Source organism: Eleutherodactylus coqui, chromosome 13 (assembly GCF_035609145.1).
Source record: "Eleutherodactylus coqui strain aEleCoq1 chromosome 13, aEleCoq1.hap1, whole genome shotgun sequence".
Classification (NCBI taxonomy): Eukaryota; Metazoa; Chordata; class Amphibia; order Anura; family Eleutherodactylidae; genus Eleutherodactylus; species Eleutherodactylus coqui.
The window spans coordinates 69,320,420-69,339,045 of NC_089849.1; the positions used below are offsets into that span (position 1 = coordinate 69,320,420).

The 18,626-nt window shown below is 42.9% G+C and overlaps 1 protein-coding gene across 1 annotated transcript in view; it reads left to right on the forward strand.

The window, feature by feature from the left end:
- The window catches only part of LOC136587924 (proton channel OTOP2-like), a 34,933-nt gene extending 16,850 nt beyond the window's left edge, over positions 1-18,083 (forward strand). Inside the window, exons 4-6 of the mRNA XM_066586759.1 lie at positions 9,800-9,948; positions 10,859-11,724; positions 16,566-18,083. Of these exons, the coding sequence (XP_066442856.1) occupies positions 9,800-9,948; positions 10,859-11,724; positions 16,566-16,736 (1,186 nt within the window). The 3' untranslated portion in view covers positions 16,737-18,083. The remainder of the gene's footprint in view (positions 1-9,799; positions 9,949-10,858; positions 11,725-16,565) is intronic.
- The last annotated feature ends 543 nt before the right edge of the window (positions 18,084-18,626 follow it).

The following is an 18,626-nucleotide window of genomic DNA, read 5'->3' on the forward strand; positions in this document are numbered from 1 at the left end:
ATTATCACTCTGTGAGGCAAAACTAGCTATACTTGCTCAGAGGGTTTTATTTTTAACTTACATAACTATGTGACTAGTTTAAACCGAACGTGTCAGCTGGATCATGCTGTTCAAACTGCAGGCAGCAGGTTACAGAGGAGGACGAGATGAGCAGATTGATATATAGTTTTAGGGAAAAGATTCAGTATAACTTGTATTATGTTCATTTAAACCCCTGCTCTTCTGCGCCTAGAGGTCCAGTGGGCGGTCCTATCAATGATTGACAGCTGTGTAGGAGCGTGCATACAAAGATATATTTCAATCACTGATCGGACCACCCATTGGACTTCTAAGCTCATAAGGGCCTTCTCCCCCGATTAAGTAGTTTGGTGCATTGGCCAGCTCTAGAAAGAGTCCTAGAAGGTTGTTCCAAATGTCTTCCATTTAATAATTATGGAACCCACTGGGCTCTTGGTAACTTTTTTAGTGCAGCAGAATTTTTTGTAGCCTTCTCCAGATCTGTGCCTGCACACAATCCTGTCTTTGAGCTGTATAGACAGTTCTTTCCTCCTCGTGGCTTGGTTTTGGCTCCAATATACATCGTGACCTGTGAGACCTTATATAGACAGGGGTCTTTTAAAATCATGTCCAATCAACTGAATTTACAACAGGTGGACTCCAACCAAAGGGTAGAAACATCTCAAAAATGATCAAGAGAAATGGGAGTCTTTTATTTTAAAAAATTACAAAGATTTCTAACATTCTGTTTTCACTTTCTCATTATGGGTTATTGAGTACAGAATCATTAGAAAATACGATAATTAAAAAAAAAAATTTGAATAAGGCCAAAATGTAAAATATATATATATATATATATATATATATATATATATATATTTATTATCTGTGGACTAATTAAGGATTTACTCTCCAAGCTCATCCCGTTCTGTTATATATATCGATCGATCGATCGATAGATAGATAGATAGATAGATAGATAGATAGATAGATAGATAGATAGATAGATAGATAGATAGATAGATAGATAGATACATAGATAGATAGATAGATATAAGAGAACGGGATGAGCTTGGAGAGTAAATCCTTAATTAGTCGACAGATAATAAATAGTGCAAAAGCTTTATTGTCTCTAAATTGATGTACATTCACAGACCTGGTGCCCTCACTATCGCTGGACTAGACGCTGAGATGCTATACCCCAAATAAATCCTTCAGAGACATTTCTGCCTAAAAGTAGGGCAGCTGTTTCAATAAGGCCACACAGGAACCCAGGGAACACCTGACTCACCCTAGGTGTAAAATTGGGTAGGAGGCAGGGAACACCAAACAGGGACAGAGCACCTACAGACACAGCAACTACAAACAGGACATAGTTCACACCAGGCATCTGCACACCTACAGACGAAGAGGAATTCAGACATAGCACATACAGACGGATGGGAATTCAGATAGAAGACAGTGCACACCTACAGATGGAAGTAACACCAAACAGAACATCATATATACAATCACCAGGGCTCTGGGAGTAGATGATGAGGTATAATGACCAGCAGCCTCTAGCAAGAGCGACTGGTATTTATGTGCACAGACCTCAGGTGATTGCCTGGCTGGAGCAATCCATACAATCAGCCAGCTAAATCCCCCACACCAAGCCCCAAAAGCACGACATGACAGTCTAAATGTTCATCCCTGTCTATTATGCTGGAACAAATAAGTTACATCCTAGATGGACTTTTTGATGTGTTATGGGTAGAAGCTGTTCTATGTAGGTGCGTGGGCCAATCAATAGGTTTTCTGTACAGGGATGTCTGTGTTGAGTTGATTAGATTTTTTAGGGTGGTGTCCAGTTAATTTCTATATCTTAGTAGTCTTGAAAGCTTGCTATAACATCATCTCTTTTTGTATCATATCTACAAGATGACTTTGTTTCTTGAGAGCTATAGTTAATAAGTATAATATATGTATAATAAACACAAGGTACAAGTGTGATTAAACGTCATTATGTGGCATTGTGATAGCAGAATAGTCCACTGTTTACTCTCCGGAGGACAAGTAGTCAATGAGTGTTCTCATCATTGTATTTTGTATTCTTCATCAATCAGGCTATAGTTGTCGGAGTGTCTGTCAGGAAACAATATCACTCTGTAAATACACTATTGGCTGATATCCTAGACGTATTGTACTGTTCTGTAAATGAATCATGTTAAATGTCTTACTGTGTTCCAGTGTGGTAATGCTTTTTGGCACATGAGTACATTTCTTTTATAATAGATGTTACTATTAATGATAATTGGAATCAAATTGTCTGAATTAATTGAAAGATTATTGGATAACTGATCACCTCCAAGATTACTTCTTTGAGCTATGACTTGTCTCAGCAACGTTTGCAGCATAGGCATCTTTGGCTCCTCAGTTTGTAACCACCCCATCAACCATTTTACCAACTTGCACAAGTTCTTCATCCTGCTGCTACTCTTAACCCTTTCCAATCCACTGTCTGACTTCTAAAGACATTCTGATTGAAGGCTGTACAGCTCCGATGTCAGAAGACATCCGGCAGGGTATTCTTACTCTTGATTACTGGCCGCTGTGTTGTTGGGGGTCTCTCCAGCATGTCACATACCGCAGTACTGGCTCAAGCCAGCAGATGGCGCCATTGTATAATGGCAGAAAGAGAAAGCCCCCTAGGAAATCCTGAATCCAAAATTGGATTGAAAAGGGTTAATTCTATGTCTGCTGCTATCTTATCTGCCCTAAGTACAGTGGCTCGGTGTCCCCCTATTACTGTGCTTTAGAAATAATGCTCTCATAGCTATCATTCCCCCACACCACCAAAATAGTGCCATACAGTCAGCACCCCTGAAAACAATAGTGTCACCAAATAGTGTCCCATATTATATCACAAATAGTAATAGTGTACCGGCTAGTATTACTGCACCACACAATAGTGCCATTTTTTGTGCCCCAAATAGTAATAGTGCCATTCTTAGAGCCCCCGAACAGTAATATTGTCCCCTTTGTGCTCCTATGCAGTAATAATGATTACCAAAGTAATAATGCCCCTTTTTGCCCCTATAAAGTAATAATTTTCCTCTAAAAGTGATATTACCTCCTGTATGCTACTTTGATGGTAGAACAATAAGAACCCTATAGCGCGTAATAAGCGGTAAAGTAGAACATGCTATTTTCTCTTTTATCATGCATATTATATGCAATGTACTTTCATTGGATCCATTCACTGCGTATTATGCATTCTTACATCGCACTCGTAATACGTGATTAAATTACACTCATGTAAGTCTACCCTTATACTTTTGTGACCACGATGAGTGCAGAGTTAATCTTCTGGCCTGACGCAGGTGGTGCAATGCAGTAATGTAATTGCACTGCCTTGATTACCAGTAGTGGCCACAGCTACAAGGGGAGATACGGAATGTGCAGGAGGCCAAGGAACAGCCTGGTGCAGCTGAGAATATGTACCTAGTGAGGCTGATGCATAGCGCCACTATGATGTGAGTAATAGTTGCTAGGAGTAGTAGTCAAAAGGAGATAAAGAGTAGGTTTGGTGGCAACATGGAAGAGTAAGGATGATCTACGTGCGGTGCCAACTTGAGCTGCTGCTGGCCTATTAAAGGGCTATTACGGTTAGTGGCATAACGCTTGGTTATCTTTCTGAAATTACGGCCACTAACCAGAATATGCCTTTAAGAGTTATATGTGTTCAACCAGGGGGACTACAATGTGCAGAACATCCGTGAAGGCAGGGGTCAAGGTTGAAAACTGTCTGTAAATTCCTGATCAATCCTTAAAAATAGGACTTTTTTCTAATGTGTCTGTTAAAAAAATGGAATGCATCCAGGATTTTTTAAAGTTGGAGTAACTAGCGCCGGTAATTGTGATTGTAATTAAATTAAAGGGGTTATCAAAACTTTTAAAACTGAGGTCTATCTTCAGGATAGGCCATGAATATCTGATCAGTGGGTGCTCCGATGGAAGGATTAAAGAGGATAAGCGCCTTGACCCTTTCAATCAGCTGATTGGCAGGGATCCTGATCTGCAGACCCCCTCCAATCAGATATTGATAACCTCTCCTGAGGATAGGCCAAAATGTTACAAGGTTGGATAACCCCTTTAAACTGTTTATTAATGACATGTTAAACAGACTAAATCCCCATATTAAGGAAGTCATTAAAAACCTGATCTTCCAGTCAACTTGGCAATAGTGTTATGCTAAATATACACTACAGGGGCTGAGTGTGCTATCATCCTAGGTCGGGTTAGCTCTGGAAAATTTTGCTGTGTCTGTGGAGATAATGCCAACCTTGAAGGTCACATAGAGGGCTAAGCCAAAGCCGGAGGAAGCTATAGCTAGGTCCAGTCCAGACTATGGAATAAGCCAGTTCTGCGGGGAATAAAGAGGAGCTATGATGGAGGCCTTGTTACCTAGAGGCTTGAAGTATTGCCCAGTGGGTTCACATTAAATGGAGATATTCTGAAAAAGGGAGTAGTGTGGCTAGGGCTTGGGAGAGCTCAGCATGGGTAAAGAAGAACAGGGCTCTGGAGAGTAGGGTCTACCAGGGTTGGGGGTTGAATTGGGGCTCTGGAGAATAGGGACTTATCTAGGAGGAATATCCATTTGGTGTTCGATAGAATAGTGATTTGACTATTGAGGCTTGTGTAAAGTGAATAGGAACCAGAGATAGAAGGTTACATAAATGTTCAATGTTATTCACTGTTGTCTAAATTCTACAACACGATACAAAAAGGGAAACCTTTTTACGTGTTTCAAGCCTGAAGACTCTTAGTCATAGTGCAGTTCCAAGTTTCCAAGCGTCTTTAAAAACAATCTCAAACTCCTAATTACAGGTGAACAATAATCAGTCATAGAAATCCAAAAACGTAATTAATTTTTAACCAAATTTGCAATGTATTAGAAGAATACTGTATAGAAATAAAAAAAAATATATATATATATATATAAATCTGCACATAGAATCCAATAACAAAACAGGAAGGGAGGAAAGTGAGAAAAAATTATATGATACAATTAGAGATGAGCGAGCATACTCGCTAAGGCAAATTACTCGAGCGAGTATTGCCATTTTTGAGCACATGCCCGCTCGTGCCAAAAGATTAGGGGGCTGGCGGGGGTGAGCGGTGAGTTGCGGGAGTGAGCATGGGGGAGCGGGGGGGAGAGAGAGATCTCCCCCCCCCCCCGTTCCTCCCCGCTCTCCCCCGCCCCCCGCATCTTCTGGCACGAGCGGGCATGTACTCGAAAATACTCGCTCAAGTAATTTGCCTTAGCGAGTGCGCTCGCTCATCTCTAGATACAATGTATTTACACAAGTAGCTAAAATGAGTTCAGCAATCTAGTAGAAACTAGTAATTATCAGGAAATTATAGTACTAGTGTTCCTGGTGGCATAATGCATCACACACACACAACTCTGCTACATACATTGTTCATCCCATACAACAGGGATCAGAAGCAGTACAGCACTAGAGATGAAGGACCTGTCAGGATGTCACCATCATGCTACGCCCCTGATCACATGAAGGTGACATCGTGAAAGGTACTTCATCACCAGTGAGGGAGTTACATGCTCCACCCCTTATCACATGATGGTGATGTCATCACTGGTCCTGAATCGCTGTGCAGATTACAAGCGAACTGCAAACCCCCTGCGGCCTCAGTTGCTATGGAATACTAATGAAAACCTAGCCGGACAGCAGCCATGTACTTACAGGACCTGTGATGATGTCAGTGTCATGTGATCAGGGGCAGAGCATGTAACTCCCTCACTGGGGATGATGGACCTTTGATTATGTCACTGTCATGTGATCAGGAAGGAGAATGTAAACCACTCACAAACCCACACACTACTCACTCACGCACGGACGGACAGGTCATTCTTAATATTTTGATGTGTGTTATCTGTGGTTTACGTCACAGCTGTAAATAAACCTTCAAATTTATATCCAGAAAGAGTAAATACATAGCTCAAATAAAGTAGATTTGACACATTCAGCTCTGCTGCATCTCCATAATTAAACCATTATGAAATAAATAATTACTAGTCGATGCTCACGATTAACCAGGGTTGCATATAATTCTAAAGCTATCTATCTAAGGGTGTCTACCCACTACAGTTCTTTTTCTTTTTTTTATAAACAATTTTTATTGAGTTTTCGAGAAAAAAGGTTCCATACAGACAAGATTGCAATGATGTAGCTGATATAGCTAAGAATGCTTATCCTAGCGAGAGCTCTATCAACAGTTTTACATTTATCAATCAGGCTGATGTACATTGCATTCTTTGCTTTCTGTGACTACAATAAACTACATTGAAAAAAGACTTTTCTTTTTATAAACATTAAAGACCGTATTATTCGATCCAGTAACGTCCAGATAATGAGGTTTCTGCCTACTGGTGGGACCATAGTCATAGCTGTGCTTGCTCGATTAGCGTCGGTCCACCGTGGCCGGGCCTCTTCGCTTTACGGTCTGATAAAATTAACTGAACATTGGGAGGATACATGAAGTGCCATGACGGCCTTCGTTCTGTGTAAACATATTGCATAGCCTAACATAAACAGGGAGGGGATGGGGGTAGGGAAGGAGGGGTAGGGGAGAGAAGGGTGGGTCACTCTAAGAGTTTGTGCGTGGGGTTGCTCCCCCTCTCTTACTTTGTAGTCGTATCTTTCGAGGTGTAAGGTGCGTGTGTCGGCTGCGGTCAATATACCATGGGCGGTCCCCGCCTGTGTCCGCCTCTGCGTCCGCTCCAACATCCGGGGCCCCCTCCCCGGCGAAACCCGGGCATTTGTTTCAGTGTTGTGGGTGTGGTTGTGAGTGGGGGCACTCTGCCTTTAGGCCTGTGGGTCTCCCAACGACTCCCGTCCCGGTCCAGGGGCACTGCAGTGATTGTGGAGTGGGCTGCGCTAAGGTATTCTTTTCCACAGCTCCCATTCCTTTATGAATTTATCTCAAGTGTTAGTTTTCCAACTCGTTAGTTCCTCCAAATTGTAGATTAAGTCTACCCTGTCTCTCCACTGTGCTGCGGTTGGGGGTGATTTTTGTAGCCACATAGTTGGGATTAAGGCCTTTGCGACGTCTAGCAGTAGGGCAATAAGTTTATCTTTGAGGGGATGGAAGTTGTCTGTCGGTTTCCATAAGAGCACCAATTCTGGTGTTAGTTTTAGGTTCGGTTTTGATTGATTCTTCAATGTCCTTCCAGAAAGTGCCCAGTGCTGATCAGTCCCACCAGATGTGTCTGTATGAGCCTTTCATGGTGTCGCACCTCCAGCATTTCTCGTGGGGGGCTAGTTTATGTGTGTATAGCCATTGGGGAGTTCTATACCACCTTGCTAGTATCTTGTAGTGGCTTTCTTGTAAGAGCACACAGGGGGATAGTCCAAAGGCTAGTCTGAGTATTATTTTTGTGTCCTCCGCCGAGATGGTGGTGTTAAGTTCGCGTTCCCATGAGCTGAGATAGGCGGGCTTGTACCCCGTGGAGGGTGAGATGTATTTTTCATGGAGGTTCGCGGTGATCTTGTTTTTTGATGCCCCTTCTAGATAGAATTTTTCGAACGGTGTTGAGGGTCTGGTTGATCTATATCTCTTAGCGAAGTCATCTATTGTTTTAGTAATCTGAACTTTTTGTAGGAAGGGAATATTTAGGTCTGGGGCTAGGAGGTGGATGGCCTCTCCGGCTCCTCAGTTGACTATGGGTTGCAAGTCACCTAACTTGATTCCTGCGAGTTTCTCCCAGACGCTCCTAGACGCGGGGTCTGGCGCCATTCCCAGTAGTTTACCCAGCGTGTTCAATGGAGTAATTGGGGAGGGGTTAGGGGCTATGTTGGGTCTCAGCGAGTCCCAGGTCTCGCAAGGGGCTCTACAGTTCTTTTTCACTGCGAAATTCGCAGCGGTTTTTTTCTTCAGGAGTCTATGGGACTTGTTAATGTGAAAATCGCGACACGGCAAAATCACGATTTCGCGGTAAACTACGATTTTGCCGTGTTACGATTTTAACATTAACAAGTGCCATAGACGCCTGGAGAAAAAAAACGTTGTGAATTTCGCAGTGAAAACGTAACGGTAGTGGGTAGACACCCTAGAGGGCAACAAATATTGCAATTGTATTTAGTGCATAGGGTTTATCATACTCCACTAAAGTTTTTTAACATGGGTATTAGATTAAACTCAGACTGTCCAAAATGTTATATAGACGGTGCAGATTTAATGCATGCGGTCTGTGATTGTGTAAAACTATGTGAACTTTGGAATGGGGTACTAGAGATAACTAAGAAAATAAATCTTGTCGATATTGGTCTTAATCCCCTTTTACACACAGACGAATGTTGGGCAAACGATGCCCGATACTCATCCCCGCATCTACTCGCGGGAGCTAGTATTGCTGGCTCTCTGACAAAGCAGCCAGCAGGGGGCCGGGGTGGGTGGATGAAATTTCCCTCCTCGCTCTTCCCCGCCCCTCTCCATTCACTTAACACAGCGGCTGTTCAGTATTGAACAACTGCTATTTACACTGAACAATCATCGTTCAGGATCATCGCTTAACGTTTAGGCTGCATAAAATCCTGAACGATGATCTTCAGTATAAATAGCAGCTGTTAATACTGAACGGCCGCTAAGTTAAGTGAATGGAGAGGGGTGGGGGAGAGAGAGGGGTAAAATCTCCTCCAGCTTCACTGCTGCGAGACAGCGATACTTGCTCCTGTGCAACAGCACAGGAGTGAATACATGCAGGGATGAATGTCGGGCATCCTGTGTAAATGGGGCTTTAGTCCCAGAACTTGTATATTGGGTATTGTTGATGGGCATACTCTTTTGGGAATCCAAAGAACATTGTATCAAGCGCGGAGGCTGATTACTGACTGTTGGATGCAGCCTATGTTCTCCCCCCCATCCCCGACAGTAGGAGATTTGTCCCAATAATAAGAGGTTATATTTTTAGAAAGGTAGATATGTTAAGAAAGGGGCTGTTTAACTTAGGGCTTAAACAGACGGGCGTGTTTCTGTACCATTCTACAGTCCTGAAAGTCATGGACGCAAAACAGGATGAAACGAAACCATTGATTTCAATGGCTTCGTTTTCGGGATTCTCGCACATAGTATTAACTTGCCCTATCTTTCTTGCATGTAGTTTTTCTACGTGTGAAAAAAGATAGTGCAGGACCTATCTTCCCGCTTTTTTTTTTCAAACTTGCGCAATATGAAAAAGAATTTTACCTAGTTCGTGCCCTAATACGCTCCGCAACGGCAAGCGTCTTAGCACCTGCGTTGAACTGTTAAAGCCCTAAGTTTGAAGAAATTTGGGGAAGATGGTCTGATATATCTGCTGCTGTAAGGGACATAAGGGAAAAAAATATTTATTTCAATGTAATTTTATTCTGATGAGATTTTCCTACTATTAATACTTTCATGAAACTATTCAACAAGTAAATGGCGCCCATTAATAATGTAAATAGTCCTGTTAATTGATTTCTTCAAAATGGTTGTTGATCAGGGAGTTATTCTGATTGCAAAATTTGGAGCTGGGAAGGAATACTTTTCCCTAAAATTAGAAAAATTGGCTTCTACCTCATCAGGGTTTTTTGACTTCCTCTGGATCAACATTGAAGGAAAATAGGCTGGACTGGATGGACTGAAGTGTTTTTTCAGCCAAAAATACTGTGCTACCATGTTTTTAATTTGAATATTTTTTTAACCTATGGATCTATGGTAGTTATTGACTGTAAATTATCATTACATAATGGACATTCTCATGCTTTCCTCACTACAGGTGTTTTCTGATGGTCCTGTTAACTGTTAACCTGATCATATGGATCATTGCCGTAGCTGAAGAGTCCAGACATCACACTGTTGAACTACAGAAGCAACTTCAGGGAAATTTTTCTGAAGTCACTAATAGCACCTACAGTGCAGAAGAAGGTACATAATTCCTTAATCCACGTTCAGACGTGGCCGAATTACTATGTATTTTCAGTGCAGATTTACAGTATAGTCCAATTTACACAGCAATTTACAGCTAAATGAATGTAAGGCCTCCTTCACACAAGCGTATGCGTTTTTACGCTCACCGCCAAAAACGTGTGAAAAGCAAAAAGCCCTGATCAAGTCCCCATCTAAATTAGCGTTTTTTCATCTATTCACATGGGTGGCTGCAGCGAATCGGTAAATATATACACTGCAGCGCGGAAATCCCTCGGTTGGCAGAAATCCTCAGAATGCCTTAGAATGGTTAAATAGAGGCGGCTGTAATAATTTCCCAGCATTAGACACAGCTAAACTTCTTCCCCCTCCCTTTTTAGCTCCCATAAAAGCCTATGGGAGCCTCCAGCGTATCTCATCCAAAGATAGGGAAAGACCTATCTTTTCACGCACCATATAAAATCGGTCGCCGTTTATTAATTCTATTATTTCCGGTGCAATTTTTTACAAAACATTTTTTTGGAAAAATGGTCTATTATGGACCTTGATGTCAGCATTTCTTTTAAATTGTTCCACTTACATTTAAAGGGGTTGACCATTTAGTCCCCAGCCCATCTTTAAAAAAAAAGTAATGAGACATTTACTACTATCCTGTTGTGAGCAGACCAATGGTGATGCCTCTCTAAGAAGCCCTGCCCTCTGCACTGCCTAAACATACCCGCTGATGGAGGGGCATGTGACCAGACCATATGGGACACTAGCAAATGCACAATGCTGTGTTATTCAATGGAGGCTGCTGGTGGAAGGGTTTGGTCGCTTCTGGTGATTTTTTTTTATAAGCTATGATAGTAGACTACAGTAGATGCCTCAGTCTGACAATCTAAGTAAACACAACCATTTGCCTTTACAGGTGAAGATGAAAAGGAGTACGACTGTGATTGCAAATCACGGTGCATGAATAACACTGCGGTGTTTGTCTACTTGTATCCCTTCAACATTGAGTATAACCTGTTTGCTGCAGCTATGCTTTACATCATGTGGAAGAACGTAGGACGTCAAATTGATGAAAATGCTTCCTACTACCATGGAATAGGACCAGGAGTCCGTGAACATATACCCCTCTTTGGACTCGTATGTGGTGTGAGCATTTTGATTATTGGTCTAGTGATGTTCATCATGTATGAAGTGGGTAGGGATCACAAGCATAAGCACTGGTTGTCACTGAAAGCCTTCTACATTTTTCATGTGGTCAGCCTCGCTCTCATGTGCATAGCCAATATAGTTGGAATTATCATCTTCAGATTAGATAAGCGACACATGGACAATCAGAAGAACCCAAGTCGTACACTGGATATGGCTCTTCTACTTGGAGCAGCATTAGGTCAATATGCGATCTCCTACTACTCTATTATAGCCATGGCATCTACACAACCCTTCCGAATTTTGTGTGGATTAACGCTTGGCTATTCAGCATTGATGATTATTCAGCACTCTCTCCAGAATATCTTTATCATTGAAGGACTACATCGTCTTCCACCCCATGTTATATTCAGGCCTGTTAGTCCAATAACCTCTAGGCCTACCAGACCAGAAGAATCCATAAAGCAAGACCCGACACAAGATACAGACAGAAGGCAATCCCTTACAAGCGTCCCAAAGATTTCAAGCAGAAGAATGTCAAGAAGAGAGACCTTGAGTGCTCACATCAAAAGTCACCTCAAGAAGAGAAAAACCATGAAAGACGTGTACTTGTTTCTTTTTCTCAGTAACATACTAGTAAGTAATACATAAAAGTGCTTGTTTTATACAATGGTTAAGCCACCTCTTATACTAAATAAGGTTGTACTCATAAAGCCACATGAGTCAGTCACCAGCCAGTATCTGCGTATGCACAAATAAAAGATGCACTGGGGTTTTACCAAGATCCATATGATAGGTAATAAAAGTCTGATTGGTGGGGGTCTAGTAGCTGAGACCCACACTGATCCCAAGAACAGGGGTCCTACGACCCCTTCCATCACTGAGGGATCACTGCACCTCCTTTCCCCCGGAGTAAGAAGGAGACTGAATGGATTAGTAGTCAATCATATGTGGTGCCGCTTCATTCATCTTCATTGAGACTGCCGGAGACAGCCTAACACATATATTCGACTATTTCTGTTAGCCCAATTGATATGAATGGAGTGGCACCATGCATTTATGACCACGGCTTCATTCAGTCTCAATGTCACTGTAGGTGGGTGCAGAGAGCCCACAGTGAGAAGAAAAGGGGGACGCCTTGTTCTTGGAATTGGTGGGGTTCTCAGCTGTGAGATCCCCACTGTTTAGGCCTCATGAGGTCCACGGGGAAAATCAGGCCCGCTATGGATTCTCCATGGAGAATCCGTAACGGGTCCCTCCTGCCCCGCGGACATGAGCGCTGAAAAGAAGAATTAATAAGAATTAACTTACCCGCAGTGGACCGGGCACGTCTTCTCTTCTTCACAGCTGGATCTTCTTTCTTCGGCCGGCGGATGTACTCGGCACGTCGGCGGCGTGCCGCGCGCATGAGGCGGGGCACATCCACCGGGCCGAAGCAAGAAGAACCGGCCGTGAAGAAGAGAAGACGTGTCCAGTCCGCTGCGGGTAAGTTATTCTTATTTTAGGTCTCCCACGGATCCGGACGGTTTCCATAGGCTTCAATAGAAGCCTGCGGGAGCCCCGCATGAAAATAGAGCATGTCACGTTTTTTTTCATGCTCCATTTTTTAAAATTCCCTTTTATTGACCATCCGCGGGTATTTATCTACCCGCGGGTGGTCAATGCATCCCTATGGGGTGCGGATCCGCGGGCGGGAGAAGAGTTAAAATCCGCTGTGGATTTTAATTCTTCTTTTGCCCGTGGACATGAGGCCTTAGACTTTTTTATCTACCCTGTTGATAGATGATAAAAGTCAATCATGATACAAGCCCTTTCTCTACTTTCTGATGAATAATGTAGAGGGGGTAAAAGGAAAGGAGTCAGATCAGGGAATGTGATAGACCAGTGTTTCTCAACTCCAGTCTTCAGGGCCCAACAGGTCGTGTTTTCAGGATATCCTATAGTAAGAACACCTGTGATAATTACATCACCTGTGCAATACTGAGGAAATCCAGAAAACATCACCTGTTGGGGGTCCCTGAGGACTGGAGTTGGGGAACACTGTGGTAGACAATACATATTGAGAATCTCTCTGTTGACCTAAACTGGTTGTCCAAGATTCTAAAAACCTGACTAGTTTCCTCCAAAAACAGTGCCACAGTTGCCCATAGGTTAATATCTGGAATAGCAACTTGGCTCCACAGAAGTGGACACGGCTCAGCTGCAATACCACACACAACCTGTGGGCAGCTGTGGCCGTGATTTTTTTAATCCTGAGGGAGAATACTTTGACTACTCCTGAAACTAGTTTTATCTGTTTATGTGAGCAGTTCTAATCCTGCAAAACCTCTTTGATTAGTGATTGTAATGCTTTCACTACTCTAACAATAAAGCCATACCCATATATAGTGCAGACATTTCAGGACACTTTATATATTTGCTTGATAGTCTGATGTGAGAAAGGATATTAAAAAAAAAATAGTTTTTCCCGAATTTCCCAGAAGGGTATTTCAGATTAGTCCAGTTTCTCCTTAAAGGGGTTGTCCAGTTTTAAATTATTGATGGTCTATCCTCAATAATGAGGATTGTTATTGAGCCATTAATAATAATTTAACAGGGGTCCTCTGAAGGGACTCTTGCTAATCAGCTGTTTGGACTAATGTTCTTGTGCATAAAACTGATTTAGGCATAAAGTATAAAGCTCTGTTGCCACTGCAGTGGCCCAGCTTGGCATTACAGGTAAAGTTCCAATGCACTTAAATGAAAACTTTGCTGCAGTACCGAGCTGCGCCAATGAAATGTGAATGGAGCTGTCTGCATCCTGCACACATCACCTCTGTGTACAAAAACACTGGCCAAGCAAACAAATGATTCAGCTAGAATCGTAGGAGGTGGGCCCCTGCCACTATACTATTGATGGCCTATTTTGAGAATAGTCCATCAATAGTTTAAAAATGAACAACCCTTTAATTTTTCTATTAAAAAAGTAGTTCCAGTCTAGTACAAGCACCACTCATAAAATAAATACACCTTAACCTTAAGGCCTTAGTCAGACGGGCGTTTTTAGCCGCGATTTGCACATGCGCATGCGTCCGGCGATTTTATAAAACCATTGCTTTGCAATGGTATCGGACACATGAGCGCTTTTTATGCGCTCGTCCGATAAATTATAGAACAGAAATCGCAGATCGCACCTATCTGCGATCTGCGATTCCTGTTCTCTTCTCTATATGCGCTCAATGGGGCCGGCGGCAGCAGCGCCGACCCCATTGAGAACATATAGAAGACAAATCATTCTTCTCTGCCACAGCTGTAACAGCTGTGACAGAGAAGAACGATGTTTGCCCATTGAATTCAATGGAGCCGGCAATACAGCCGCTCCATTGAAAGCAATAGGGCTGCCGGCGTGCGCGGGGTGAATTGTCGGGAAGGGCTTAAATATATAAGCCCTTCTCTGCAATTCATCCTAAAATGTGTTAAAATAAAAAAAAATTGTATACTCACCTTTCCGCTGCAGCCGGAGTCCAGCCGCGGCCGCTGTCAGTTCTCCTGAACTGCTTCTCGGCACTATTCAGCCGGCGGGGCTTTAAAATCCCCGCCTGCTGAATGATCTGCCTCTGATTGGTCACAGCCCTGACCAATCAGAGGCAGGTTTCACTTACACACCCATTCATGAATTCATGAATGGGTGAGTGACTGCTGCCTCTCAGCGCTGAGCCAATCAGGGGCAGGTCTGACTCACATCCATTCATGAATTCATGAATGGGTGTGAGTGAGACATGCCTCTGATTGGCTCAGCACTGAGCCAATCATGGGGCAGGTCTGACTCACACCCCCTTCACACCCACTGCAGGACGGCCGCGCGGAGCTCCGGCGGCCGGGAGAAGGTGAGTATATATATATTTTTTATTTTTACACATTTTAGGATGAATTGCAGGGAAGGGCTTATATATTTAAGCCCTTCCCGACAATGCATCCCGGGCTCGCCCGCAGCGCATTGCTTTAAATGGAGCCGGCTCTATTGCCGTCTCCATTGAATGCAATGCGCTGGACAGCTCCGGCCCGTTTCTAATGAAACGCGGCTAGGAGCAGATTTTCGGGCGATTTGCGGGCGACTTGCGCGCATCCGTCATGCGATCCGCAAATCGCGTGAAAAAACGCTCGTGTGACTAAGGCCTAAACGATAAGTCAATACAGACATTCTAATTAGTGTGGGAAAATAATGACCACAGTAGTTATAAAGGGGTTACATATGAATAAATCAATCATTAAATAAATAAGAATTTGCAAGAGATACTGACTCATATTAATAAATGCTAAAATCCAATCAATAATCAACCAATAACTCAACATTACATGACCTTGTCCACCCATAAACTAACAAGATACCACAACAGCACATAAGGGTGGGAGGGGGAGGAGATGCTACCAATACTCTTCTTGATCCAACACTGGATTATATATCAAAGATTCCCACCACTGGACTATAATAAACAATCAGAAAGTTGGAACAAAGACTGGGAAAAAAATAAAGAAAATGCTATAAACTGTGCATGCAAATAACACCGATGACCTTCACATGACATGTAAGTTACAATCCATTGATTATTATCCATGAAGTAAACGTAGAAAGGGGGGCAAGAATAAGGGATAAAACATCCTTAAAATAGGTGGCGGACGCTGTTACTATGGGAGTACCAGGTAATATTCATCGCTTGGTCCCCCATACATTTTTCATATGGATTCCCATTTGCATTTGATAGTTTAAAGGGCTTGTCCCACCTTTTACTATCGATAACCTAGCCTCAGAATAAGTCATCAATAGCAGATTGGCAGGGATGCTCCAATTTGGATCGCTACTGATCAGTTGATCCATGGGCTGATCATTGTTGGTTTGGAGTTGTCTATGTGCTGGAAATGAGCCTCATGTGTTGCAGAGTGTTAAGGCAGCAGAAATGCTGTCCTAAGCTCTCACTCACGACCTGAAGGTTGCAGGTTCAATCCCCCACGTGGTTCAGGTAGCTCGCTCAAGGTTGACTGAGCCTTCCATCCTTCTGAGGTTGGTAAAATGAGTACCCAGCGTGCTGGGGGTAAAAAGATGACTGGGGAAGGCAATGGCAAATCATCTCACAAAAACAGTCTGTCTAGAAAATGTCATGATGCGACATTGCCCAAGGAGTCAGTCATGACTTGGTGCTTGCACCAGGGGACTTTACCTATGTGCTGGAAACAGACAGCTCAGTTTACTGTGTAGTGGCTGAACTGAAGTGAATTGGAATCAGAATGCGATACAAACTTGGGCCGCTGCTCAATGTACTGAGCTGTCTATTTTTGGCACAGTGACAGCTCGGAAACAGTAGTGACCAGCCGGGAGATTAACTTATCAGCGGGGATCCCAAGTGGCAGACCCTTGAAAAAAGTTGGACAATCCCTTTAATGCAATTATTGTCCTTGCCCTGTTCTTCCATTAAGTTATGTTTTTTGTCTCCTTCTCACAGTTCTGGATTATGCCTGCCTTTGGAGCCCGGATACGATTTGACAGCGGCTTAGAGGTTAATTTTTATGGTTTCACAATATGGGCCATAATTACCAACATTTGTCTTCCTTTCGGCATTTTCTACCGTATGCATGCGGCTGCTACCTTGTTGGAGCTTTACAGCAGGTCGTAGAAGACCTCTCCAAATAAATGATGCTTTTGTAGTATTATCACAACCGGTTCATTGCAGAATTTTGAAAGACTTTGGAGCTATAAAACAATTACATTTATGAACTGCAAAGTTTACAGATAAACATACTGAGATTTTACTGGACTACAAATGATGGATGAGACTTCCTGCTTAATGATGGATAACCTCCATGCACAATATGGCGAACAATACATTTCTCTGAAGAACAGTACACAGGAACGGTCACAGACTTTATCCAAATTAATGTAGTGAGGGGAAAAATATAGAAAAATGGATGACATCTGATGGACAGGTCAATATAGATCAGTATTGTAGCTTTATGACTCTCCTGCCCTCCAATATGAACTTGCAGAGAGAGGATGAGAGATAAATGCTCCCAACGCGTGGACACCGGTGGCTACTAGGACTTCCCGTGGCTGGCCACCATTGTACACTATTTCAGTTGTGTGAAGACTAGAGATGAGCGAGCACCCAAATGCTCGGGTCCTCGTTATTCGAGTCGAGCTTTTCGTAAAATTCGAGAGCTCTACTCGAGTAACGAACCCCATTGGCTACAATGGGAGACTCGAGCATTTTTGTATGTTGAACGCCGGGTCCCGAGCTTTTTTTTTTTCTTCGCTCGTGTTCTCTCTCTCTCTCTGGCTGCGTTGCGGCAGGGAGGGGCCAAAACAGGCACATCACAGCGGGGAGGAGCCAAAAACTGGGGCGGGGTCGAACACGATTTCATGCTTGTTCGAGTAATGAGCACCATCGAGTACGCTAATACTCGAACGAGCATCAAGCTCGGCAGAGTATGTTCACTCAACTCTAATGAAGACGTTTAACACCTCAAAATGTGTTACTATATCACTATCAGTGTCTTTCTAGTACCATTTCTATCCAATGCAAGGGTGTGGCTAAAGGCTCATGCAAAAGTTTATCTTGGGACCCCCCAACTTCTCTTAACTCCTTAACGCAGAGGCGTAACTTAAAGCTTCTGGGCCCCAATGCAAAATCTGTAACAGGGCCCCCAACTATAATGCTTTATTCATAGTACTGGGCTTCCTATATGGAGAAGAGAGGCCTTATGGGCCCCCTAAGGCTCCGGGGCCCGGGTGCAACCGCATCCCCTGCACCCTCTATAGTTACGCCAGTGATCCAATGTGAGGCCAAAAAAGTGTGGTAAAACATGAGAGATCGGTGATGAAATGCTGAAGATAATGTAATGTGATCAATGTGTGACTTTATTTTGATGCAGAGACAATGTGAGACAGGTCCCACCGTTTATATTGTTTTTTACAGATGTAGGGGAGGTTATTGCGAGAGAGACCTTGGTGGGGAGCGTGTGGGGGGGGGGGGGGAGCAGTTTTAAAAGTTTGTACATACAGTTTGTACAGGTATGTCCTTGTGTGTTTGAAGATTTTAAAATGTTTAATAAAAACATTTAATTCAATAATGTGATTTTTAAATCATAATTAATGGGGATTTCAAAATGTACAGGTAATGTATACCTCAAGTGATTATATATGACTGCAGACTGGCTATTACGTTAAGGCATATTTGCATGTGCAAAATTTGCATATGCAATACGCAGAATATAGAAACCAATGATTTCAATGGATTCGTTCTCATTTCCTTTTTTTTGTGCGAATGTCATGCGCATTAAACAAAACGCAGCATCCTCTACTTTTGTGCACATTTCCACACCAAAGGTCCCCATAGAAGTCTAGAGGGAGGGGTGCAAATGTGCAACAGGATAAGCAATACGCTGTGCAATTGTGCAAGAAAAAGAACACATGTGGAACTCATGAGGCTAAATAGCCATTGAAATTGTGGCGCGGTTGTGTCCCATGTGCAAAAAAAACATGCCCCGAAAGTGCAAAAAAATACAGT